This window comes from Aythya ferina (assembly GCF_964211825.1).
Source record: "Aythya ferina genome assembly, chromosome: 2".
In the NCBI taxonomy this organism is placed as follows: Eukaryota; Metazoa; Chordata; class Aves; order Anseriformes; family Anatidae; genus Aythya; species Aythya ferina.
In genome coordinates this window covers 24,678,693-24,704,731 of record NC_140297.1, presented here as the reverse complement: position 1 = coordinate 24,704,731, position 26,039 = coordinate 24,678,693, and the positions used below count along the sequence as shown (strand labels likewise).

The 26,039-nt window shown below is 34.9% G+C and overlaps 1 protein-coding gene across 5 annotated transcripts in view; it reads right to left on the bottom strand.

Moving 5' to 3' along the window:
- AKAP9 (A-kinase anchoring protein 9) overlaps positions 1-26,039 on the bottom strand; it is a 114,067-nt gene that overhangs the window by 50,662 nt on the left and 37,366 nt on the right. For 3 of the 5 annotated variants that reach the window (XM_084511969.1, XM_084511966.1, XM_084511967.1), the window contains exons 4-18: positions 22,010-22,063; positions 21,436-21,606; positions 18,763-18,918; positions 17,766-17,963; positions 14,576-17,026; positions 12,863-13,076; positions 11,893-11,972; positions 10,192-10,330; positions 9,661-9,758; positions 7,610-7,721; positions 6,924-7,122; positions 4,757-4,853; positions 3,860-3,952; positions 1,654-2,022; positions 368-592 (exon numbers count right to left, since the gene is read on the bottom strand). In XM_084511969.1, coding sequence (XP_084368095.1) covers positions 368-592; positions 1,654-2,022; positions 3,860-3,952; positions 4,757-4,853; positions 6,924-7,122; positions 7,610-7,721; positions 9,661-9,758; positions 10,192-10,330; positions 11,893-11,972; positions 12,863-13,076; positions 14,576-17,026; positions 17,766-17,963; positions 18,763-18,918; positions 21,436-21,606; positions 22,010-22,063 — 4,656 coding nt within the window. The remainder of the gene's footprint in view (positions 1-367; positions 593-1,653; positions 2,023-3,859; positions 3,953-4,756; positions 4,854-6,923; positions 7,123-7,609; positions 7,722-9,660; positions 9,759-10,191; positions 10,331-11,892; positions 11,973-12,862; positions 13,077-14,575; positions 17,027-17,765; positions 17,964-18,762; positions 18,919-21,435; positions 21,607-22,009; positions 22,064-26,039) is intronic. The other 2 variants (XM_084511968.1, XM_084511970.1) reach the window with 2 other exon arrangements.

Sequence of the window (26,039 nt, the reverse complement as noted above, 5' to 3'; positions counted from 1 at the left end):
AGTGAAATCAAAGAATTTTAGAATTCATTGATTACTATTTCCAAATATAAATATATATTGCTGAAATTAAATCGGAGCAAGACAAATTTTTCTGAATTCTATTTACTTTGCCTTTCAATTTGTCTTCAAGAGTTTGAAGAGAAGCCTGTAAGTGACATTATTTTGAAGGCTTAAATTACTGAGATAAATTAATGAGTTGCAGTACACACAAACATATATTCGAGTACGTGCACACATGCATGTGCATGCATATATTCAATGTGCGCCTGTCTCTTAAGAGATACACATGTATAAATAAACATAAATCTGAGAGGTAAAGTCTCTTCATTAAATCATTGTTAACTCACTATGCCAAGCACCATATTACCTCAGCTAATTGCACTTTAAGACTCTCAAGCTCTGCTAAGAGTTGCTCTTGATTTTCTTTTTGACGTTCCATTTGCTGCATATGCCCTTGTCTCAGTATTTCTGTAGCCTGCTGATGTTCCTGATACTGCCGTACTAGTTCCTGTCGCATGTCTTCCAAACGCTCCTCGTACAACAACAGCTGACTCGATGTTTCTGTGTCTGATGCTGTCACCACATTGTTGCACTGAAATATTGGAACTATTTTAGCATTTCATGTTCAAAGACAAATTCTAGAAAATATTTCAATACATTTAAAAAAATACTTTCATAAATTAAAATATCTATTACTAAGGCATTATTGTGGTGCCTGTTTCTTGAAAGGTCTAGGTTCTCCACTTGAAAAGACAAGCTTTTCAAAATAACTCTGAGCTCACTTGGATCTCAACAGAAAACAGAGCGGCAGATACACATGCTTGTGAGTGAGTGATTGAGTGATCCCCTGTGTATATACTGCAACAGAGGTTTTAGAGAACAGTATCACACAAAACAGAAATATTACAGTTCTTGATATAGTCACTATTGAGATATAGTCACTATCAATACAAGAATCAAATTTTCAACTGTTTCACAAATTTGAAAGTGTAATTTTTGCTTTGGCTAGTGTCAAATTCAATAAAAAAATTAACTAGGATTAAATCGTAAAGTCTAAATTTATGACTGCTTTTTACCATATTTATTCCAGGCCTTACACCTTCCCCCATGTTTCTGAAGTGCTAAACATTAGATATATGCTTTACATATTACTTTTGTAACTTTTTTCTTCAGCTGATATCATTTATAGAGAACAAGGGACTCGAAGTTTTGTTTAAAAAGTTCTCTGTTCCATGCATAAGCACTAGAAAATAACTTAATTTAAACAGTCTTATTAAAGCAAACTCCTATTTTTATAATATAAAAAAGTCTTATAAAAGTCTTATTAAAGCAAAAAGTCTTATTGCAAGCAAACTTATTGCTTGCAACACAGTTTCACCACAAAATGGAATAATGTTTTCCTTTAATCAGGGTTATATTCCTTTCCTCATGGCATACCATAATGCTATGATAATGAAGGAGAACATTGGAAAGAAGGTAGATAATTGAGACCTAAAGTTGCCATCCCTTTTAAAAGGAAACATTTCAATTGAATTTTGAATTTGCATCTTAATTTCTTTCTTTGATGTCTTCTTATGGAAATTGAACTACAAATCCATTTGAATGATTATTCAAATGTGTTATATATTTTTAAAACAAACAAAAAACACTTACCAATGTTTCCTCTGCCATATGCCCTTTGACATGGGAGAAAAGTTCTTCAGAAATCACTGATTCATGAGTGTTCTGTCCTAACACATAACCAGACTTGCCATTAGAACAAAGCTGTTTTCCAAGTAAGTTCATCTCACCAGATTCTTCGATGAGCTCTTTGCAAAGTGATTTCAATTCTTCTTCAGGCTTACTGCCCCTTTCTGTTGCTTTAAGGGGGCTGTCAACCTCTTCTTCACTACACTCCTTTTTAATTTCAAAATGTTTTCCCTGTTGATGTGCAATTTGTGTTTCTGTTTCTTCTTTCTTCTGCCTAGCAATTCTTGATAATTCACTCTGTTTGGCAAATGCTACACTCATTGACACAATTACCTGAATAAATACAAGAAATATGTATCAATTTATACTCTGCAATGTATTAATTTATACTTTGTAGAATTTCCTATTGCTGAAAAAAATTCCCTGCTTACCATGAATAATATAAATAGAAGTACTAAAAGTTCTGAACTATGACTTTACCATTTTTAAACAGAATCTAGAAAGGTAAGGGAATATAGAAACCTTGTCAATATCATGAACAGTCGTATCTTAAAATACAGACATGCTGTATTTAAAGTGGTCTAACAAACTGTGATGATATTTTCAAAATATATTACATATTTTACTATTTATTTTACTATTTATTATACTATTTAAAAATATATTATATAGCAGGGAATTATGTAATTCTCTTAAAAAAAAAAAAAAAAAAAAAAAAAGCCTAGATTCTACAAGGAGACTGAAAAGTCCTGGTATATTCTTCTAAGATACTGTTCTAAGTCCAGCCACGCTTAGCTTCCTCTATCTATCCAAGTATCATCCATAAATATTTCACTGACATTGAACTTCGGGGAAACAGTGCCATGCGCTTGATATTCAGCACAGGTATTTAATTCCTTAGAAAGAAACTTCTACACACATTAAATAGCTGCAGTTGTAGTTACAACAGCTTGATAACTTTTGCATTGCTAAGCATCTCCTTCTAACACAAATAGATCCCTTTTCTAATCATGCAAGCAGTCACTTGCTAGATTTAGAATAGACAGTAAAAATGTGTAATAAATACAGAAGTGTATTTATTACTTTTTAATTTTTTATTATATTATTAATACTCGAAAAGAAAACAAACAAAACCACACATGAAAACAACAACAACAAAAATAACTCTCCCTTCCCAAGCTTGTCTTTTGAATTTGAAACCCTCCATAACAAAATACAAGCCAATCATGTACTTTACTTTCCCATTTCCCATAAAGATGGATTTTCTTGGCAGCAGATGAAACCAATGGAACATTTACTGCAGCAATTTCCATTACTTACATTAATGTCATCCTCATTAATAACTGGCTATAACATCCTTCCTAACTCTAATAACAAACCTTTTGACAAAGTATTCATTTTTTTTTTCCAATTTTTAACTTACGTTAATTTGATTCACCTGTTTTGTGACCTGCCATGTTAATGGCATAAACACATAAAATGCAGAGAGAATTCTTCATTCCACAAAGAAATGAAAATGTTTTTGGAAGTCAAATAATAAGTAATACTAATACCAATGATTTAGTATACTCTTATAAATAATGTCTAGAAGTTAATTCTCATGTTTCAAAGTCACCAGATCCAATAAAAAACTACACATTTTACACAGCACATGAAAATAAACAATGAAATATGATCAGAAAATAACGTGAAACTGTTAACTGTAACTCCTTTGGAACCTGAGCATCTGTTAATCCTAAAGCAGCAAGAAATCCACCCTCTATGTCTCTAGATTCAATAAATAAATTCTGGTAGTGAGTATGGTTCCACGTTGTTTTATTTCACTGAACTTTTAAATGAGAATAAATACCACCACCACTTTGCCTATGAACAGACATTGTAACAGAATTATGAATAGTACATTAATTGAAGGACCGCCTGGTTACAAAAGAAAAGGTATAAAACTAGGCACTACAGGAATGAACATATATCCCACAATCAAAAAAAAAAACACCAAACAACAAAATGTTTCAGCAAGTTTGTTAACGAGACTTTCATATTAAAAATCAGAACAAAACAATTCTTTGTTAAAAAAAAATAAACTGTATACGATACGGCAATTGTCAGGAAAGGCAAACAAAAGTGACAGCATTTTTAAACATATTTTAAAGTAACAGAATAAAAGGAATACCTTTGCTATTTCTTCTTCTAATCTTTCTTGGTATTGCTTTTCTAGCAATTGAACAACATCTAGATCATTTTTCATTTCAATTTCACTAGCAAGCTGTAAGTAAAAAAAAAAAAGGAAATCTCAGATCATGTACTTGTACTTTCATTTCATAGATTTTAAAGGTTTGAAGAGATTTTTTCCCCTCAACTAGGTCACATTTATTTCTTTTAAATCACATATTTTTGAATCACAAAACTGGGTAAAGGACTTTGCCTCATTTCTGCACCAAAATTAATTTTAGAAGTTGAAACAACTGATCTCTCCGCACTATTTGAATTGTCAAAATGCAAAGAAAACAAGGGAGAACATACAGGACTGCAGCAGAAAATAGCGTCGCTGCTTTTCAAGTGCAGAATTTTGGAGTCAGCCTCCTAGAGGAGGAATAGAGTCTCTTCTATTTGCGTTTGGCTTCTATGATCTTTAGAAACTATACTTAAAAAAGTACTGGGATTTCACTTAAATCACTCTTCTTCCATAACTACTCTTCAAAGGAAAGTCAGAATGTTTTAAGGACTCCTGAAAAAATCCCAGAATTTGAACACTGATGTCTTCCTACTTTTACAAGAGGCAGCCCAACCTTTTTTTTTTTTTTTCAGAGAATAGTTAAAAAATAAAATTGAAAAGACAGGATCAATAAAGCATGTTTTATTGCTCCTAACTTCTAGAAATACTGTTTGGCAAAATTTATATATCATTCTATTTTCTCTAATGTGGTCTGTACAGCAAAGTATTAAGACAATTATTTAATTACTACCAAATATTAGCCTGTATTTCAATTTCATCTGAGAACCAAAAGCATCTAAATTATATTGGCAGTATAATGTTTGGCAGTTATAGGATAAGTATTGACAGTTATACCTCCATTTTTACATCTGGTCTCTGCTGATGAAGATTTTCAGTGCACTTCACTTTTCTGAAGACCTCTTTTAGCTTCATTTGTGAATCTGTGGATATACTAAAAAGGTAAAAGAAACAGGGAGCTAAGGTTAAAATAAATTCAGTCTTTCAATACACATTATTTTTTCCTCTGTTCAAATATGTACACATATGTATACTATGCATCATACATATTCAAAGACTGAATATTCAATAACTGCACATACTTTTTTCACAACACACCTTTCCCCATGTCATTAATTTCACATACTTGACTTCATAATTCATCTGCCTTCCATACACTAGCCCTTTCAAACTAACACTTAGCATCAGTTTTGCCAACCAACACACAATAATGTCTTTCACAGCTTCTTGAGAATATTTTGTGCTTGGTGACTTGCCACAATTAAGATGAATACTACAGTGCCTGTTTGAATCATTAGGATATGATTCCTCACTGATATGACTCAGTAAGAAAAGGCATACACATGAAAGTAGTATGAAATACAATGATTCATTTTCTGTTTAGCTGTCAACATGCTGAAATATATTCAGAGACTTTCCCCCCCCAACAAGACTGCCCTATATATTGCCCGCTGCAAATCAGTAAAAACAAAACACAACCACACACCACTGTTCCCCTTTCACTACATTTTGAAAAAGACTTAACAGAAATACACTGCCAAAAGGATAAGACACAGTACCAAACTACCCAGAAAACCCCCTGCTCTAGTCTTTGTGATCTGCCACCACAAAGAAAAAACACCTTGCTAAAAGACAGGGAGCAAAACAGATCCTTAGAAAGTAACTATTATCTATGAGACTTACAGTCTTTACCAACACTAGGATTTTAGAGAAACTATTAAGATTTTCTTTTGCTCAAATCTGAGAGCTGTTTTAGATTATTCTGAAATGGGAGTCCAGAATAATTTTATAAACCTTTTGACATTTGCATCTACAAAAACTAACCCGTTATTTTTAGCATTCATATTTAATTTGATGAATGAAGACCACAAATATATTTTAAGGAATGAAAGGAATACTGTTTAAAAGATAGAAAAACACAGATGGCTGAGAAAAGGCTGTGATCAAATAATTAGGGTAAAACAGCTGTTTGGGTTATGATAGGTCACAGTTGAAGAAAAATAATTTTATCTCAATTTCTCACAACCTCTAAGGATTTATCTCACCACAGTTTTTTTGCTTTTTGAAAGAGAGCTGTTGTAAGTGTATCAAACACTACACAATTTCTAGAAACATATAAACAATTCTTCCCCTCCACCCCCCCCAGGTTATATCTCTCATTGCTACTGTGTCTTCATTTCCCCTCTACTGTTGGCACTAGTCTGCCTACTAAACCCTCACAGCTCTCCCTCAAGTAAGGGTGAGTAAGGGAAATGAAAAACACAAACACTGAATGGTTTTGGAGTGTAGCAAATGAACAGGAATCCAGAGAGGACACTGAATAGACCACAATGAAAAGCACCCACCACTCCTTGAACACATCCAATGAGTCAGTGAAAGAATCAGCAACCAACCAAAACCAGGTTCCACAGTTGTCAGGATTCCCCCAAGAAACTCCCACCTCTTTCAGGCTTGCCTGGCCACACTGGCCAGGGCCAGGAAGAGGTTGATATGCAACATCCCATGCCTCGTGACTTGATGAAAGACAAAATCTGTTAAGTGGCCCGCAACTCTGCCACAAATATCATGCTACACATTCTAGAAAAGTTTTGATTCCATGGACATACCCTACATGAGCCATCCTTCAATGTTAAGTTTGTTGCCTGGAGTTTCAAGGTGGGTGGCGGTTGGTTGAGTTGGATTTGAAATTATGTCTGAAAAGCTCATGTACGTGAAGGGACATTTCCACATTATTCCAACTAACATACCCTCCTTTATTACCTATAAAAACTACATGTTTGACAACATTTCATAGTTCTAAATGCTGCACTACCTTGTTTGAAATGTTTGTCGTTTCTTGGTAGCATTCAACATCTTTTGAAAGAATAACAGAACGAGAGCGATGTGTTTATAAAGAATTTCACACATTTTAAAGTAAAACACATAGCTTTACATGAACAGTTATTTGGAACACTTCTGGTTGAATGCAGTACAACATTATAAGCATTAAAGGACTGATTAATACCTCGTGTAGTCAGAGGATACCCCAGCACTCCGAAGCTTATCCTGCAAATGAACAATCTCTGTTGTGTACCTCTCTTCACTTTCTTTCAGCTGTTGTTGGAAATAGGACCTGAGGTACTCCACTTCTTGAGTATGTTGTTCTTCAAGTTGTGTTTTCATGTTCTCCATCTCCTTCGAACAGTACTCATGAATTTTAGGATCTACACATAGGTTATTTGAATAGAGAAAAGGAGGGAAAATACTTAAATTACAGTAGTATAAATTCACCCCCCTCACAAACTATTAGAAGTGATGGAACTGAAGAATTGCAGCAGTTAAAAATTTCTCCTCATACCATATCAATTAGTTTGTCACAATAACTAACTCAGTCTTCCATTTTACAAAACTAAATAAAACTTCCATTATTTGATAAGGGTATCAAAACTCTTACCAGTGGAAAACTGGTAAAGACCAAACCAAAGCTGCTTAACAGAATGCAGTTCCAATATATTTTAGAAATTAAAGAAAATTATACTTATGTAAAATCTGCAAAAATCTCTTAAGTGCTTCAAGTTGCTGTAAATTATGAGTCAGTTAAATTTTAAAGTTGTTCTTTCTCTGACTTTCTCTGCCCCTGCCCTACCCCTCTTTTGAATTAAAAATATTAAAACATTAAATACATTAAAAACAGTATATGCATCTTTTTACCCATTAGACCCTGTGAAGGGAACTGCAGACATTCCTTTCGTGTTTCCAGATGGTTAGGTTCCTCTTCTTTCCTTCTCTCAGGTTCCAAAGATGATAACCATGGTTCTTTGACCTAAGAAATAATCAAATAAATAAAAAGGACAGCAACTTGCATAAAGATAATGCAAAAATATTAACCTTTTTTATAAATATATAAGAAAGATTGGTGGCTAATACATGAAAGAATGTAACTGGCCTAATAAATACATTTCAATATAAATACAATATAACTAGTTGATCAGCCTGTCTAGAATGTCCACTATTAATCTCAAACTCTTCTCCCTGGATATAAAATGTTAGGCCGTAATTCTGGTTCCAAACACACGCACACACTGTTGTGCACTTGGGGCACAACAACTGCATGCAATGCTACAGGCTGGGGGAAGAGTGGCCAGAAAGCTGCCCAGCGGAAAAGGATCTGGGGGAATCGGTTGACAGCTGGCTGAATATGAACCAGCCGTGTGCTCAGGTGGCCAAGAAAGCCAACGGCATCCTGATTTGTATCAGGAACAGTGTAGCCAGCAGGACCAGGGAGGTGATCATCCCCCTGTACTCAGCTTTGGGAGGCCGCATCTTGAGTGCCATGTTCAGTTTTGGGCCCCTCAGTACAAGAAGGACATCGAGGCCCTGAATCATGTCCAGAGAAGGGCTACGAAGCTGCTGAAGGGCCTGGAACACAAGTCCTGTGAGGAGGGGCTGAGGGAACTGGGTTTGTTTAGTCTGGAGAAGAGGAGGCTCAGGGGAGACCTTAGCACAGCTGACAATTATCTTAAAGGAGGTGAGGTAGGGATCGGTCTCTTCTCCTAAGCACCAAGAGATAAAACAAGGGGAAAAAGCCTTAAGTTGCATCAGAGGGCAGGCCTAGGTTGGATGTTTGGAGAATTTTTTTGCTGAAAGGGTTGTGTGGCACTGGAACAGGCTGCCCAGGAAGTGGTTGAGTCACCATCCCCAGAGGTCTTCAAGAAATGTGTAGATTTAGAACTTAGTAGCACAGTTAGTCCATAGTGGTGGACTTTAGTACTCTGTTGAAGGTTGGACCTGAGTGATTCTAGGATTCTATAATACATATTTTAACACATGTGTCCATCAATACATGTTACCTACAAAAATCTTTAGATTTAACTAGTTAGAGTACCTTATTTAATACATCAAAATACATTGTGAGGAGTGGTTGGTACACCAGATGTTTGTGCTGCCATTCAGTGAGACCTCAACAGGCTAGAGAGAGACATGAACGGAGAGGAGCCTCATAAATTTCAGTAGAGAGAAATGCCAGGTCCTGTGCCTGGAGAGGAATAATCCCCCTGCACCAGGAACATGCAGGGGAACGACCAGCTAGAAAGTGGCTTTGAAACAAGGGACTAGGGGGCCTTGGTGAATAGGAAGTTGGACAGAAGCCAGCAATGTTCCATTACAATAAAGTCCAACAGCCCCTTGGACTGCATTAGAGAGTTGTCATCAGGATGAGGGAAGCGATCCTTTCTCTTTACTCAGCTTGTGAGACACATCTGGAAAGCTGGGACCAGTGCTCTGCTATCGAGTATGAGAGATGGAGTGAGTCCAGCCACAAACGAGGTGAGTAGGAGCAAAAAAAAAAAAATAATAAAAAAAAAATCTCATGAGGAAGTGAGGCTTGATGTAATTGTCTTACAAGGAAAGTCTTAGAGAGCTGGGTAGCCTGGAGAAGAGAAGGTTGCCCAATGAGGCTGCATAGCCTCCATCCTTGGAGACAACTCAAAACCCCAAAACTTAAGTCTTAGGCAGCCTAGTCTGGCTACATCTGCTTTGTGTAGGGATCGGAACAGACAATCTCCAGAGGTGCTTTTCAACCTCAGCCATTCTACATTTCTGTCACATAGACAGCAGCCTACCCCATTTTATCTAACCTGCTATGCCACTTAACCAGGATGCATAAATGCAATTTCAAATACATTCTTTCCCTGATCCAGGAGGAATTCATGCAAGAGAGACAACTCAAAGGCCTATACACTCTAACATCATAAAAAGTTTACCTGTTTACAATCCTTCATCAACTGTGTTTGAAGTGCTGTCAGCCTACTGTATTCTTCCATTATCTTGTGCAGAAGTGCTTCCATATGTTCTTGCAAAGCTAAATTACATAGATCATCAGGAAATTAAAAAAAGTTCAATTTGAACATTCAAGCATAAATTTTAATACAATGTATTGTTCACAAGTTCTTCACTGAAGACATATTCAATAAGCATCACATAGTGATAGCACCTCCAAGTTTTAGAACACACTTTTATATAGTGTTGATTTTTTTTGGTATGTCTGCTAGCTTCTTCTACAGAAGAAGAAAAAAATAATCATTTTTTTCAACAATTTTCACTGTAATGAAAACAGCACAAGAAAATACAAGAAAAGTTATTCAGAAAAGTGAGAAATCTATAAAGCTGCTATTTAAGCACATGAAATAGCACCTGAATGACTAATGGTATAATTGTCAGTCTAAAATACTTGAAATCTTTATTTTATTTTATTTTATTATTTTTAAACCACTATGATAGTAGAAAGCCATTACCGTGAGCATGACCTCTATGTCTTGGTAATTCTACATTCAGCTTTTCTTTTTCATCAGCAGGTCTATGGAAAATATCTTGTTCCCTATGATCAGATTCTATACCAGTTGAAGACTGTTCATTCCAGTTATCACACAAATCCTGCAAAATGAATGAAGCAAAGGCAAAAAGTGAAGAATTGTTTATTAATGTAGCAGTGATAATTCACAGAGAAAAATGGTGACAGGAAATTATTATTTTATATTATCTTCTGTAAAAATGATGGCATAAGATGTTCCTAGACAACCTTTAAAACTCCTGTTAGAAGAAACATGCATGAAAAGACATTCCAGCTAAGACATGAGTATGTATATTTTGGCACAGCCATTTAAATTCATGCTTTTAAGTATTAAAATCTTGCATAGTAAGGCTTCCTTTATCAGTGCTGAAAGCAAACTTACATTGTGAATGTTTCTTGCTTGTAAATTTTGTAATTATAAATTGTTTCTTTCTGGTTAACTGCAGTTTTACTTGGAAAAAGGATTCCCTATGGCAGAAATTTTTTATCTTTTCAGAGCTTACCATTCATCTTGTCATTAAATATTCAGTAAATGGGATGGCAGCAGAAAAATGCAAGCAAATCATATAAAGAATGCCTCACATTTGTTGTTTCTATGTGGTCAGCAAAATAGCCACAATGTTTACAAAGAGTAGGTGAACAGAAGATTTACGTATTTGCTTTTCAGAAGACATATAATATTTGAAGAGAAACTTGGCCTGCCCAAGGCAAACAGTGGGATTCTTTATTGAAGCATTTTGGAATCAGAAGACACTAAATTCAACTTAAAAAATAAAACCGTAATTTTTCCAAAAGTTCAATATTGAATCATATAGTTTGGCAGCATTCTTCCTAGCTCTGAAATAATTTTAAAGAATTTCATCCACCTGCTACTTTCTGTGAGCTGTCATTAAGTCCTGCTAAAGTAGAATAATTTCAGTAATTCTAGTATCCACTTTTCAAAAAAGGTGTTGAAAATATTCCAGCAAAGAAAGAAATCCCACCAAACCCAACAACTGAATGCATTAAAGATTAGAAAATTGTGGCATACAGTGTTTATAGCTTAAACATATAGCTTAAATTATCCAGAAATAAATGTATTAAGTAGTCTTCAAAAAATATAAGGCAAAATAGTGTCACTAGTGGCTGATATTAGAATACAAACTAAAAATAATCTTCAATTTTTGATCATAATATTTATCTACTGAAAACACTATAGACAGCAATTTTGATGGACTCCTAAAACACTTGAAGACTTTGAAAGACTTTGCAGCTAAGAAATGTCTTATTGTTGCTATGAGAGGGTGATGTCCTTTGTGTTAATGTGTGATGTTTGACAGCTACTTAGTCAAAAAACGTACAGCCCAAAACTTTTTTCCAAAGGCAAATATACGTCAGAATGAGCAGATAATATAAAATAAAACAAAAAGAGACATTAAGAGACAAGGACATGAAATAGTTTAGAAAAAAAAGCATAAACAATTGCAACCTTATTTTAGAAGATCAGTCTGTATCTAGGGATCAAGGCAAAGAAAACATGTTGAAGATGATGCACAAAGCAGCTTCTGCTACAGCAGGTTAAAGATGCAGAAAAACATGACTCACCATACACATAATTCTTCATTTACAGAAGTTCCATAAAAAAAAGCTTTTTGTTAAGTCTTACCTGTGTGAGCCTAGAACATTCCACAGTTACAGCTTCATTCAGCTTTTCTATAAGTTTCTGAGTAGATGTGACTTCATCATCTACGAACACAAATTATTGATATTATTTTTAAATACTTGATACACAACAATTTTTCAAAGGCCTAATTCCCTGTGTCAGTGAGACTGCCTCCTCTTAGAAATGCATAGTTTTTTGTTCCCTCTTCTTGTTCCATCACAGAGCCAGATTCAATTATTAGAGTAAAACTGCATGTTCAACAGGAATAAGGGATAAGAAATGGCTTCATGTATCAGTGAGCTCTAGAAAGATCAAACTTTACTTAAATATACTGTAGGGCAAGGAAGTTATTATGCCAAAAATGTCACATAAGGGCAAATCATGGAGTGACAGAAAATGTACTGATGGAAAAGCAATGAGATAACATAAAAGCTGACTGAGGCAGAAGTGCAAAGAACAATACTCCTCAAAGTAGTATCAAAGAAGCTTACTTAATGTGGGCAGGAAGCCAAAGCAGAAATTGAATGAAAGAAGCTAAAAAATATTTTGTTAATGCATTTGTTTAATATTTCAGTAAGGAATACAAACTGATAGATGAATCTATCATACAGTTCTTTGGAATTAATTGACCTAATACTAATTATGAGCTATACAGCAAAACGTGAGCTGCAATACTTTCCATTCCTTTTCTCTCTCTCGCTATGTATTTAAATGTGTGTGCTATGTATATAAATGTGTGTGCAACACACACATTTTAATTTTTAAGTAACCAATAGACTACTTATAATAGGGAAATAATTTGGCACAAAACCACTTCAAAATACACTATAAAAATAATTTGTTGTACAGCTCCATACACTTCTCCCCAGATGCTTTTTTTTTTTTTTTTTTTTCCTATTTCAGTGCTTTTTTTCTATTAAAGATACTATTTTTCATACCAAGAGCTTTTCTCCTGTAATTTTGGTCAAGTTACCTGCTTGCTGAATTTTTAAGGCCTGCAGCTCCAGCTGATGCATTTTTTTAAGATCATTCATCTCTTGTAGATGACTATGTACAAGCTCCTCTTTAAGACTGCAAAGTGCACTCTCTTTTTCTGCTTTCAGGTACTCACGAACTTGATCTACATGAGCTGAATAAACCAGGGACAGGCAAATGCGCTGTGCTTCCATCTGTAGCTGTAAATCAGTCTTTGAATAAAACAAGACATTTTACAAAGAGTAAGAAACAAGAAAACAAGAAATGTCCGGTCTCTGTGAATTTCAGGAATTAATACTTAATATGTTGAATGGAATGCTGCATATATGTTATACGTTAAATAAAAGTTTAAATATACACATTTTAAAAACTTGAATCATAACAAAATAGTAAGACACTTCTTTAACTTAAAATGAAATAAACAAACTAAATGACAAAACACAATATTCTTCAGTTTCTGCCTTGGGAAAAACAGCTGCAAACAAAATGACCTTTAAACATTGCACTTAATATTGAGAACACACATCCTCACAGTTACCATATGGTTGGGAATTTGAATGCTTCAGATCATTTCAGTGCAGATTATATTCTATGGAGTCATTACAGCAAACCACATTTGCAAACTATTTTTGTCTTGTGAGGCACCTTATTTGCAGGTGTGAATAGGTGTCAAAGAGGACACTGTCTGCTTACTGATTTCCAATGAAACTTCACTGAAGAGAGGCATCTTAAATAGCATACACATCAAATAGACCAGAATTTTCTCAATCTATCTGCGAACATGGGCAGATTTAAAAAACAAAACAAACAAACAAAACAATTAAAGAAATAACTGAACTAAGTAGACCCTGCTTTGAGTAGGGTTGGACCAGATAACCTCCAGATGTCTCTTCCAAATTACATTATTTTGTGACTCAAAAGAAGCCTTGAGTTTCTGAAAAATAGCTTCTGCTATTATGGATACTGGTGATGCTAATTGCCTTGGGAAACAAATTTCCAAATAACTTAAACTGCTTCAGCAAGACTGACTACCAGTGCTTGAAGATTAAAAACAGATATCACAGAAAACGTGGCCTTATATTTGTTGAATTCTCAGCTGACTGAGGACCAGAGTACTTTGACTTAACTGAATAACAAACTTCCTATCAGTTAAGACCTTCTTCCCGTGTCCTTTAGAAATCCATATCTCTTCTTACACTCACATCCAAAAAGTGATAACCACACATACACAAAAACTTTGATAGTGGAATATTAGTATTTCACGAGTTTGGTAAAAGATGACTGAAGAAGTCAAGAGTCTCATTCTCTCCTTATACTGTTTACCTGAGAATTTACAGTACTGAAAAGCTAATCCCAGATGAAACAATGTGTCCTGCATAAGTTTTCATCTCAAGAAATTAAACTGTATGTTATACCAAAAGATGAAGTGCTCTAGATATCTTCTCCTTACTTTTTTGTTGTTGTTGTTGTTGATTTAATTAAGTGTAAATGAAGAGTATTTCTTTCACTGAAAATCAGCATCCTTATACATGTTGACTATGGTTACAAGGTCTGGTCATTCATGCAATCACTTCCAACCATTGGCCACTTTATGCCACAAACCCATCACAATACAAATGCACTTTCAAGCAGCTAAAAGGAAAAATATGAGACAAATCTCCAAGGGCAAGCTCCTAGAAATTTTTGTAGGCTACAGTTTTATGTAACATACCTGTTCTGATTTTAATGTATTCACTTGCTGCTGAAGATTATTATTTTCACTCTGTGTATTTTCACTGGATATTAACGATGTTTCATCGTGCAGCCTGTCTGGCATCTCATGCAAATGTTCTACAAGAGGTGGCTGTTCTGCTTTCAACATTTGCTGAATTTCCTTTCCTTTTGTTACCTGATGACTGGCATCTTTACCTGAACCCAGATTTTCTCCTACATTTATTCCTTCATTGACTTCATTGCTGGGACCAGATGTTTTACTTCTATTCTCAGATGCTGGAGGAGCAGTCTTTACAGCTTTTCCTTTAAAGCATTTTGTTTTAGGTCTAGTACTACTAATACTTCCTCTCTGAGCATGGCTAATTCTAACTTCTAGTTCTTTACATTTTGCTAGAACTTGTTCTTTCTCATCTTTTAAGGATTTAACTTTTTCATTTAAACAACAAATTTCACTGTGCTTTGACTTTAACTGTTCTGAAAGATCAGAAAGTCTCAGGGATAATTCCAGTTTCTCACGTTGGGTAACCTCAAGCTTTTCCATAAGTTCTGTTGCATCTTTCTCAACAACTTCTCCAGCCTCAAGTGTGTCTACCCTGGACACCTTTTCTTTACTCCCTTCAAAACCAGCAGTTCTAGTTTTAAATACAAGTGGTTTATTGCTTTGCAAGTGCTGAAGTTCTTCGCTCAAAGCTTTGAGTTTGACTTTATATTCAGCTTCCTGCTTAGTCTTGTTCTCTTCTAACTCAGTTTTTGCCTTCAGAAGGCTTGCACACTCTTTCTGCAGCTTTTTATAATTAGCTTCAAGTTCTTTCTCAGTAGACAAAAATGCACTCTTCTGCCTTTCAGTATCCTCCTGGAGTTGACTGTTCTGTTTTTTGAGTTGCTCATTTTCAGCAATCAGGTTTTCTATTCTGTTTTGCACATCCAAATTTTCTGACTTAGAACTAATACTGTCATTAACAATGTTATTTGCTTCAGAGATTACCAACATGTTTTTTAATTTCTCTTCCAGAGTTTTGTTTTCCCCCTGAAGAAGGCTATTTTGTGTTTCAAGTTCTGAACATTTGTTTTGAAGGCTATCTTCTGTCTCCCTCATCTGTTTCTGCATCAATTCAGTTTTAAGCTGCAGCTCTTGAATTTCTTGCTCAAGAGTACCTTTTTCTTTTTCTTCCTGCCTAAGCACTTCAATTTCCTTCTGCAACTCATGAATTTGAAGGGTCATTTCTTCAGATTTAGAATTTACAATAGACTGCTGTAAATCTTTTAATTTTGAAATCTCTAATATCAACTGGTTTTGCTTTGTAATTAAGTTGTCCTTTTCAAGCTGCATGACTTCTATCTTTTGACTCATTTCTTTTTGTATACCATCTAACTGCTGTTTATGGTGCATATTCAAGTTATCTTTAAGGCTTTCCATGTTTACCATGTGCTCTTTTTGCAAGTCTTCTTTAAGTCTGGTAAGTTCCTCTTCATGACTAAACAGAAGCTTTGTCCTCAGTCTCTCTAATTCTGCTTCTTGAGACTCTGCCATCCTGTCTAAAACTGCATCCTTCTCCCGTTCAAGCATTTCAAGTTTTATTTTGTAATTTGTGACTTCTGCATCATGTTTTAATTCCAATTCCTTCCTAAATTCAGAGGCAGAAGCCAGCTGAGTTTTTAGATCTTCAATCACAAACTGGTATTTTTCAGCTTCATTCAACCTACATTCCATATCCATTATAGTTTGTTTGGCTCTTTGAACCTGCTCTCTTGAAAAGTTCAGTTCTTGGAAAAGATCGTCAATTTTAGTCTGTTGAAGAGACTTCTCTGCTGAAATTACTTCCATCTGTTGTGACAATTCTTGCTTTATTTTTTCCCTTTCATTATCAGCATCTTGCAACTTCACATTCAATTCATTAATTTTAATATTCATTAAATGCATTTGATCTTTATTAATATTATCATTCAAACACAGACTTGAAGTTTTCTCCAATTCTACTTTTTGTTGTGAAAGACGCTGTTCAATTTCCATTGCATGTTGCTTAATTAATTCTTGCTTCATTTGGACAATCTGCTGGCCATGCATTTCATCTAGTTCAGCCTGAAGTTGTGCCAGTCTCCTTTGTGTTTCCAATTCCATTCTTTGCACAATGTCAGCCTCAGTCTGGCTGTCTTTATAGCATCGTTTCTGCAGTTCTTCTACAGTTCCCATTAATTGTTTTATTTCATCAGAACATTGTCTTTCTTTCTGTTTGTAGGTGGTAAGTTCAACTCTCATATTACTTATCTCCTGATTCTTTAGTGAAATCTGTTCTTTTAATTCTTCATGTAATTTACTGACATCTGATAATTTTTCCTTAAGCTGAAATGATTTTTTTTGTTCTTCTCCAAGTTTTGCTTCCAGCTCTTCAACTAATGCTTCTTTTTCTTGTAGCCTACTCATATCTTCTCCCTCGCTTTTGTGCTTTTCCTTAAAAATAAGCAAAAACATTTTTATTTTCAGTTCATTTCCTGAACATATTAGAACATTTATACACTTAGCTATTTAAACACAATGCCTTTCATAGGATAATGATCATTTATAAAAACTAAATAAGTTATTTCTTGCCCTCTTTTGGAGGTTTTCTGCACATTTGGGATATATGACTTCTCCCCATTGCCCTCCAAAGGAGAGAAAAAATCAAAACAAAAATTATTTCCTTTTTTTCTAGTTGTGCTCTGATATTTCAGAAGATATTTGGCACCATCTGCTGAAAACTTTGTCTTTTGTCACTTTTAATGACTTTATTGTTATTATTATTATTTTAAGCTACTTCTAAGAAGTCTACCATTATGGACAATACACAATGTACATGAAGAAATTCTTTCCTCAGGACAGAAAAGATTGTTCAAGCAGGTTATTTTTTTTTTTCTAATAAAATGATACCACTTTATAAAGACATTCTAATTCTCAGTATAGTTTCATCAATTGAAAATATTTCTGCAATTTAAAAAAAATTATGAACAATATTGAAATAGGCAACTCAGCTCTAAATTATATGCATATTATTTGTTAGTCAACAGACATGTTCTTACACACATTTAAAAATTCTGTATGCATCACATGTAGCACACTCATAATCCATGATCTGAGCCGTATATTTCAAAGGAACTACAAAATCATAAAAAGAAACAATAACAAAAGAGATCTTTTCTAATAAGGAACATACCATTTCATACGTTTTGATTTTGTCATGAAGATGTGCAATCTGCACTTGAAATTCTTCATTCTTCTTCTGGTAATTCTTCAGCAGACATTCTTGTTCTTCTAGCTGTTGCTGATGTGAAAGTATCTGTTGCTTGGCTTGCAATAAATCAGCAGCTGTGCAACTATGGCTGGTGTTCCTTAGGGCTTCACTTGCCTGTAACTTGCGTGTTAAAAACAAAACAAACAAAAGAAAAACAACAACAAAAATGTATCAAGTGTTTCAGAAACAGCTTGCACTACAGAAAGAGACAGCTATGGTCTTCAATTTTATGTTCCACTTCACAAGCACAAACAATTACAAAATTTTATAACTTCTTTCAGGAGGAACTGAAATATTGCTGTTTTGTTGGAAGACCGCTAAACAAAAAATATTAAAAAAAAATTAAATTGTTTTATGGTGAGCTAGTACAGTACAACAGTGTCTCAGAAAAATCCCTAGATAGTAATATGAACTAGTTGTAATTACTGGTTCCCAATCCAATTTTAATTAATTATCTAGGTAATCAAGAACACCACAAGAGGCAGATTTTATCCAAAAACACAGGGCTGAAGTGTGAAATGGTGGCCCAGCAAACTGATGGCTCGCTGTTTTGATTGGAAAGGTAACTGGATTTCAGCCCAAAGTTTTGAGAACTGTAATTACATGAGTGTTTTTCCCCCTAAGATAATTGCCATCATCCAGTATTTATCAGCAGCTATCACTACACATTAGGAAAGAAAACAGACTAATCTCTATTGTTTTATAGTGAATTAGTACAATAAACCAGCAACTATAATGATAACTGTAGGACTGTTAAATTGACTGCAGATAATATACAGGTCCCTATACCAAGGGACCAACTCTTAAAAAATGCAAAAGCATAAAATTCTTTATTTCTTCAGGAAGCAACTATTTATAGACCCTCCAAAGCGACATGAGTTTTCAAACCCAAATAAGCATTGTTAGTGCTGTAACTTACATGCTGAAACTGAATTTGCAGTTTTTGGCTTTGTTCTGTAAGCTCCAAAAACTCCCTCATAGTTTCATCCTTTTCTTTCCGTGCTTGCTGTAGGTTAGTAGTGAGCTGAGTGATAATATCATCTCTTTTTTTGATAGCAGCTTCAAATTCTTGCAGCTACAAAAAATAAAATTTAAACGATTAATATACATCAAAGCCACAGACAGAAAAAATACTAACTTGTTCTAGTTAAACAGGAATATATGTTCCCTAGCATCTCTTAAAAAGATGAACAGACATACTGGAAAATTCACTTTCACTAACTCTTATTTGTAAGCATTTCAGTGACATTTTTTGTCTTCATACAACAGTGTACAGGTTCTCCATAAATATACTTATCGAAAAAAAAAAGGACAAAAAAAATTGGAAATTTTAAGAAGATTAATTACTTAATTAAATATAGAATTTGCTTTTAAAGAGTGTGGCCATGTAAACCATACCATCATAATAGAAATCAGGATACCCAATTATAAAGCATCAGCAATTTTGTCCAACTATCCTTGTCCACACATTTTTCACACAATAAATGCAAATTACATCACCTGTCACAAAGTGCAATAAATTGCATTGATTATATTAAAGGTATATAATAGACACTATGTGGTAACTTACATTGCAAACCTTATTAATAACTACATGAAAAATCAGCTCAGGTTGCAAAACTGATGCAGTGTATTTCATAGGTTCATCTTCTATAATTTATGACAATAAAAAAACGATAAAAGGACAGAAAAAATTTTCTTTGCAGGTTTTTTTTTTTTTTTTTTTTTTTTTTTGTGTGTAAGATAACATTAGCCAGAAATCCTATAATACTAATTGGGTCCACATGCATGTGCAAATACATAAAATCGATATGTTATTCACTTTAAAGTCACTTTGTTGATTTGAACTCATTCAAAGCTAGTACATGCTTCATCTCTACACATCGGAAATTTCTAAAACCATCAGTCACCTTCTGTAACTGTTTTGTTTACTATGCTCTCAAAAAGAACTTTCTCCAGGTTACATGCTGATTACTGAAGTAAAATTATAGTGCTTTCAGAAAAAGACTACTGATTTAGAGGATAGGGACATTATTCAGTGGGACACAAAAAACAAGAGGCCCTTAAACACGCCAACCTGGGCAAAGAATTTGAGGAAATTCTTTAAAGCTCTTTTCAGAGCTTTAAAACTTACTTTAGAAAGTTCTGTTCAGAACATTTTTGTGTCAAAATATGGATCTAGTGGAAATACTAGATGCTTGTTATAACAAAGAAAATAAGGAACAGATCAGATACTTGTGTCATATTTTTCCTTTTGTGTTTGTTCAACGAGATTGAGTAAATTTATCTGTTCAAATCTACACACTTTTGTGTTACTTCTCAACTTTTTTACTCAACCTTTTTCTTTAACAAACAGGCAGAACTACCACACACAACAAATCTGCTGTATCCCCCGTTTTTTACAATTCTTTTTTCTTGTGAAAAATAAGCTGTATGCATTCCTCAGATGAGATAATATGCACTGTACCATTATCATAAAGAATATGCTGCAGCTAAAATGTATTTCAAGTATTACTGTACTGCAGCATGTTTTAATAGATTTTGATTTATTTTTAAAATATTAATCATAGTCACTTAAAAATGTAAACATTTTTACTTTAAACAGTAGTCACAACTGCTTGAAAATAAAATGATATTATGTTCTTTATTATGATATGACTATTATGTTTAGCACAATGGACATAAGTCACAGCAATTAGAAGATAAACTTGTCTTAAAGTGCAACACCAGACAAAGCAATGATAAACCATCTCCCTCCAAGGCAACCTCCAAGGCAACCACTTGTAGATCACTGGTAGTGGAAAACATAACATCCATTTTCACAGATAAAGTACAAATGGAAAACGCAAAGAATTATAACTGTGCAGTAACAATGAAGGTGAAAATAACTGAATTTTAAAACAATTTTCATATTCTATAGCTCTTTGCAAAACAAAGAAAAGCATACAGTGACATGGCATGTACCCAAATTAAAAGAAAGAGACAAGTGAGATGTAGCGCTTGCTCAAACTGGTAGTATTTAATATTCTTTACAACCTAACTTTATATTTGAATGATATTTCTAAATTAAGAAATATTTTGCTGTAATCCCTAATTATTATAATCCCAAATTATAATCCTGGCTCAGTTGCCTTGTATTTCAGACCGTGAAATATCAGTGAATTTTAGGTATACAGATACCTTTCTGGTTTGAGGCCCAACTTAGTAATATCATTCCTTAAGAAGTAAAACCTGATATTTTTTAGATCTTTGAGGAACAAGAAGGTATAAAAGAAATGCAGTCTTTGCACAAATAAAGAAGAATTACGACTTTTCTCGAAGAAAATCATCTCTCCATTCCTGATATGAAGAAAGTCACTGAAAAGAACACTGAAACTTTACTCACAAAATATAGAAAAAGGACACATGATGGAAATGCCATTCAAAGAAACAGAGCGCGTGGTATGTGATTAAAAGAAATTACATATAATTCCATATAACATGCTAACTGCATTCTGAACAACTGTAATTAAAGGTGAACTCTTTCAGGTGATACTCTGCATTTTTGCATGTAACCAAGTAGTAAGTAGAAAGCAACATAAGGTAATTATACCTGTTGCAATCCTTCTGTACCATATGCTGCCCTCATTTCTTCTAGCTCTCTGTTTAGTTCTTCAATCTCTTGTTGTTTCCCAGCCAATTCATTCACCATCACCTCTAGTTGCATCTCAGAGTGTTGCATTCCATGTTCTGAACAAAGCTCTCCAACTCCAAATTCTTCTTCCTAAATCAATCCAAGTTCCTTAACATGCCATTCTTATGCTTTATCAAGATAAGTAAACTCAAATATCAAATTCTGTATCAAATGCCACCTTAGAACATTAACATATAATACAGTATTGAGGATCTTATTACCATGGTAACCTCTTTTGTTAGTATAATTCACACCTTAAAAACACTGACATAAAGCATTTCTGCAAGTCTTGCCTTATAATATTAGCCTTAATACAAGCAGTGAGACGTTTTTTATTTTATCTTTAAACTGCATTTATATATCAAGCAATGCAGATACAGAGCACAGCATGCAAAACAAAGTATTAGTCAACAGCACAGCTTTTGTTTGAACAAATTGTTTGAGGTTTTTAGTATTCATTATTAGTATTACAATTCAATTTGCAATACTGTACCCTGATTAAGTCTGCAGGTATAGCTGTTCTTGTCACAAAACTGCAACCATTTACCTGTATAAAGACAATTTCTAAGTACATTATTATTTGAAATAAACCTTGATTTCTATTTTTGATTTGTTTGAAATCTTTGATTCCTGCAGACACACATAAATCCTTATGCCACAAAAAATTATTTAATTTGAAATACAAAATAGCATTTTAGAAAATAAACTGCGTCTAACTCTGCACAGGTAACAGATAAACCCCACAAATTACAAAAATAGATATTATTGTCTAAAACCAAAAAACGTATTAGAAATGTAATCATCTGGAGAAAACAAAGGAATTCAGATCTAAAGGTCAATGCAAAGCTTTACACAGTAAATTATTAAAATGCAGTAATACTCCATTTTAAATTATGTTTAATATTTCTATAGATTACTAGACATAGTAATTTCCAAAAGATATTATATACACCCCAAGATCTACTATTTCTAAAAATATTCAGTATCTCTATAGTAGATGATAGACTGATGTTCACAATCTGGAGGAATTTCTTATGATTAAAAAGGAGCAGAAATTATCCATTTAACATAAGACATTTGAAAATTTTCTCTTTCACTCACCTAATGCTGCAACCCCTGTCAGCTTCCAGGAGAATTTTGGTTCCACAGACCATACAAACCAATAATAATGTATTTCCAAAAGGTAAGCATGCGCCAAAATTATAGGTTAAAAATAAAATAATATTTTTTAAAAAATTGAGATAAAAATAACATACTATGTATTTGTGAGAAATCGTAAGACAGACCTACAGGCTTTTAAACCAACAGACGAATGTTTTAAAATGAGAAAGCAAGAAGAGCTGTATTTCCTCTCAGAGCTCTTTATCAAATGAGCCTGAAACAAAAATAATAGTACTACAGGTGGAAAGGTATTGTATCAGATCCAAATACTGTGTTTACATCAAAAAAGCAACTATATAGCTCTGATATCTGCTATAGTAAAGACTGGGGGTTCTTTACACAAAACTATCATGTCTGAGCAAATCAGTAAGTTACTCGACACAGAATCATACTGTTATAAATGGGATCAATATAGTTATCAAGTTTTGAATAATCTTGCATCAGACATGAATTGGCAGAGCTGACATACTGCCACTTCAACTCCTGACTTCCTCACTGAAAAGGAAGATGCCACAGAGAGATTACTACCTTATTTCAGAAAGAATAAATAAAATTGCAGCAAACATCAGTCCAGGCAGCTCACAGAGGCACTGCACATCATTTGTGTATCACCAGATGTTTGCTCTGCATTCAGCCATACAAGTGTCTACACAGAGCCTAGCACCAGTGTCTATTTTCTGGCTCACGTCCCAGATTAATAACCCTACTAGTTTAATAGAAGCTATTATGAAATAATGATTTTCCTTCTGTTTAACTGTTATTTTATTTAGGCTTAATTGCTAAAGATGTAGTGTTATGGTTCTTGTGAACTGCCACACAGGGCACCCTTCTCAACTGCATGAAGTTTAACAAGGCCAAGTGCCGGGTCCTGCACCTGGGGCGCAATAACCCCAAGCAGAGCTACAGGCTGGGAGAGGAATGGTTGGAAAGCTGCCAGGCAGAGAAGGACCTGGGAGTGATGGTGGATAGTCGGCTGAATATGAGCCAGCAGTGTGCTCAGGTGGCCAAGAAGGCCAACGGCATCCTGGCTTGTATTAGGAACAGCGTGACCAGCAGGGCTAGGGAGGTGATCGTCCCCCTGTACTCAGCTCTGGTGAGGCCGCACCTCGAGTACTGTGTTCAGTTTTGGGCCCCTCGCTACAAGAAGGACATCGAGGTGCTTGAGCGGGTGCAGAGAAGGGCGACGAAGCTGGTGAGGGGCCTGGAGAACAAGTCCTACGAGGAGCGGCTGAGGGAGCTGGGCTTGTTCAGCCTGGAGAAGAGGAGGGTCAGGGGCGACCTTATCGCTCTTTTTAGGTACCTCAAGGGAGGCTGTAGCGAGGTGGGGGTTGGCCTGTTCTCCCACGTGCCTGGTGACAGGACGAGGGGGAATGGGTTTAAGTTGAGCCAGGGGAGTTTTAGGCTAGATGTTAGGAAGAACTTCTTCACTGAAAGGGTTGTGAGGCACTGGAACAGGCTGCCCAGGGAAGTGGTGGAGTCACCATCCTTGGAAGTCTTCAAAAGACGTTTAGATGTAGAGCTTAGGGATATGGTTTAGTGGAGGGCTGTTAGCGTTAGGTTGGAGGTTGGACTCGATGACCTTGAGGTCTCTTCCAACCTAGAAAATTCTGTGATTCTGTGATTCTCTTCCTATGGATCCTTTCAGTGTGGAACAACCCATGACTCTTTGATGCTTTATAACAAGAGCTGCAAGGACAGACATAAAAGCCTCATCTCCTTAGATGTTCCAGACTCTTTAGCAGCTGAGACTTCTACAAAAAGATTTTATAAAATGGATTTTGGCATACACATTCCAAACAACTGCCTGGAACTTTGGAAATACTCCTTGCTTAAACAGAAGCCTAGCTCTTAGATATCACAGAAGTGAACCATACTAGCATCTCAGCCCATTCTGTTTCTCATCCCATACCTTCTCCTTTCAAATGTCTTATGCCTTCTTGCAAAGTGCAAGTTGAAACATGACAAGAAAACAATCTGCACCATAATCCATCAGAAAATCACAATGCCAGAATGCTCTCCTGACAGCAGCCATGTGAACAACCTGGCAACGTGAGGCAGGACAGGAATCCTGCTGCATCAGACCAGATTGATTGTTGTGGCTGGATATTAGTTTCAAAAATATCATTCCAAAATTATTTTTTCACTCAGCTGCAGACTGTAGTCCAGATACCAACTTTAGTGTTAAAGACACCTACATGAGGCCTACTGGACTCGTGTGGCATCTCCTGGGCCCAGTGGTTTACCTGTACAGAGCTCTTCTGCAAGCCCATACTATTGATGTAGAGTATTATTATTTCTTCTTTTAAAGCTTTGCAATTCACCTTTAACACTGAAATTGCCTTACGCCTTGATGTTTTATGATGTGCTTAGTTATATACCCCAGCATACAATTAAACATTTAAAGAAGCAATCAAACTACATAAGATAAGATAACGGAAGATAATGGGAACAAGGAGTAACAAACACTCTGAGTATAACTGCATAATCAATTAACCACAAAGCAAGAAAAAAATGCAATTTTACAGCACATTAGCTACTCAGGAGCAACTGTTTGGATGAATATAAGACATGAAACCAGCAACGGTTATGGAAGTCCATCAAAGTATGCTCTGTCTTGAGTTTTCTTTCTTGCTTGTATTTTCAAAATAATTCACATAATATTTGCTATTATAATAATGTATAAAATACAAATTGTATTGTATTGGCTAGAAACAAAGGTATAATCTACACTGTATCAGTAATACATATGCTAAGCAAGTGAAGGCAAGCTTCCTCCACAAAAATACAAGAGAAAACCAACTTTCACCACTAAGTAACGCAGCAATTTATGACAACTGCCACCAGAGGTCAGGATTAAATTTATGAAAACACTTCATTTTACGACAGGTTCATCACCCTCTCCCTTCCCCTAAGTGTTCCTCAGACCTTGGAATACTTGAAACTGTACCTCAGAAAGACTGTGCAGTTACACATAACATACTGTTACTGCTAACATTGATGTCAGTACTATAGAGACTTCTCTTTATGTATTGCAAACTCGTGCTCAGCATGAATCAATGCTTGCTGTTCAATCATTGGTAAATGTAAAAACACTCCAATACAGGAAAGCAATATAACCTATTATAGGCTGGCAAGAAGAATTACGGTTAAAAAAAAGTGCTTTGATTTGGTAGTACAAACATACAGAAGGGTCTGGAATAAATTAACATTTTTACCTCATAATTTTAGCTTTTTTCTTTTTCTTGTGCATTTTGGACACCCAATTAATTTACAAAAGTTAATACTTTGGCTTTCAACACTGCTTGCCTGTGCTCTTAGGAACATTTAGCCTTTCCTCAGTTTTCTAGTTATGTCACAATTGA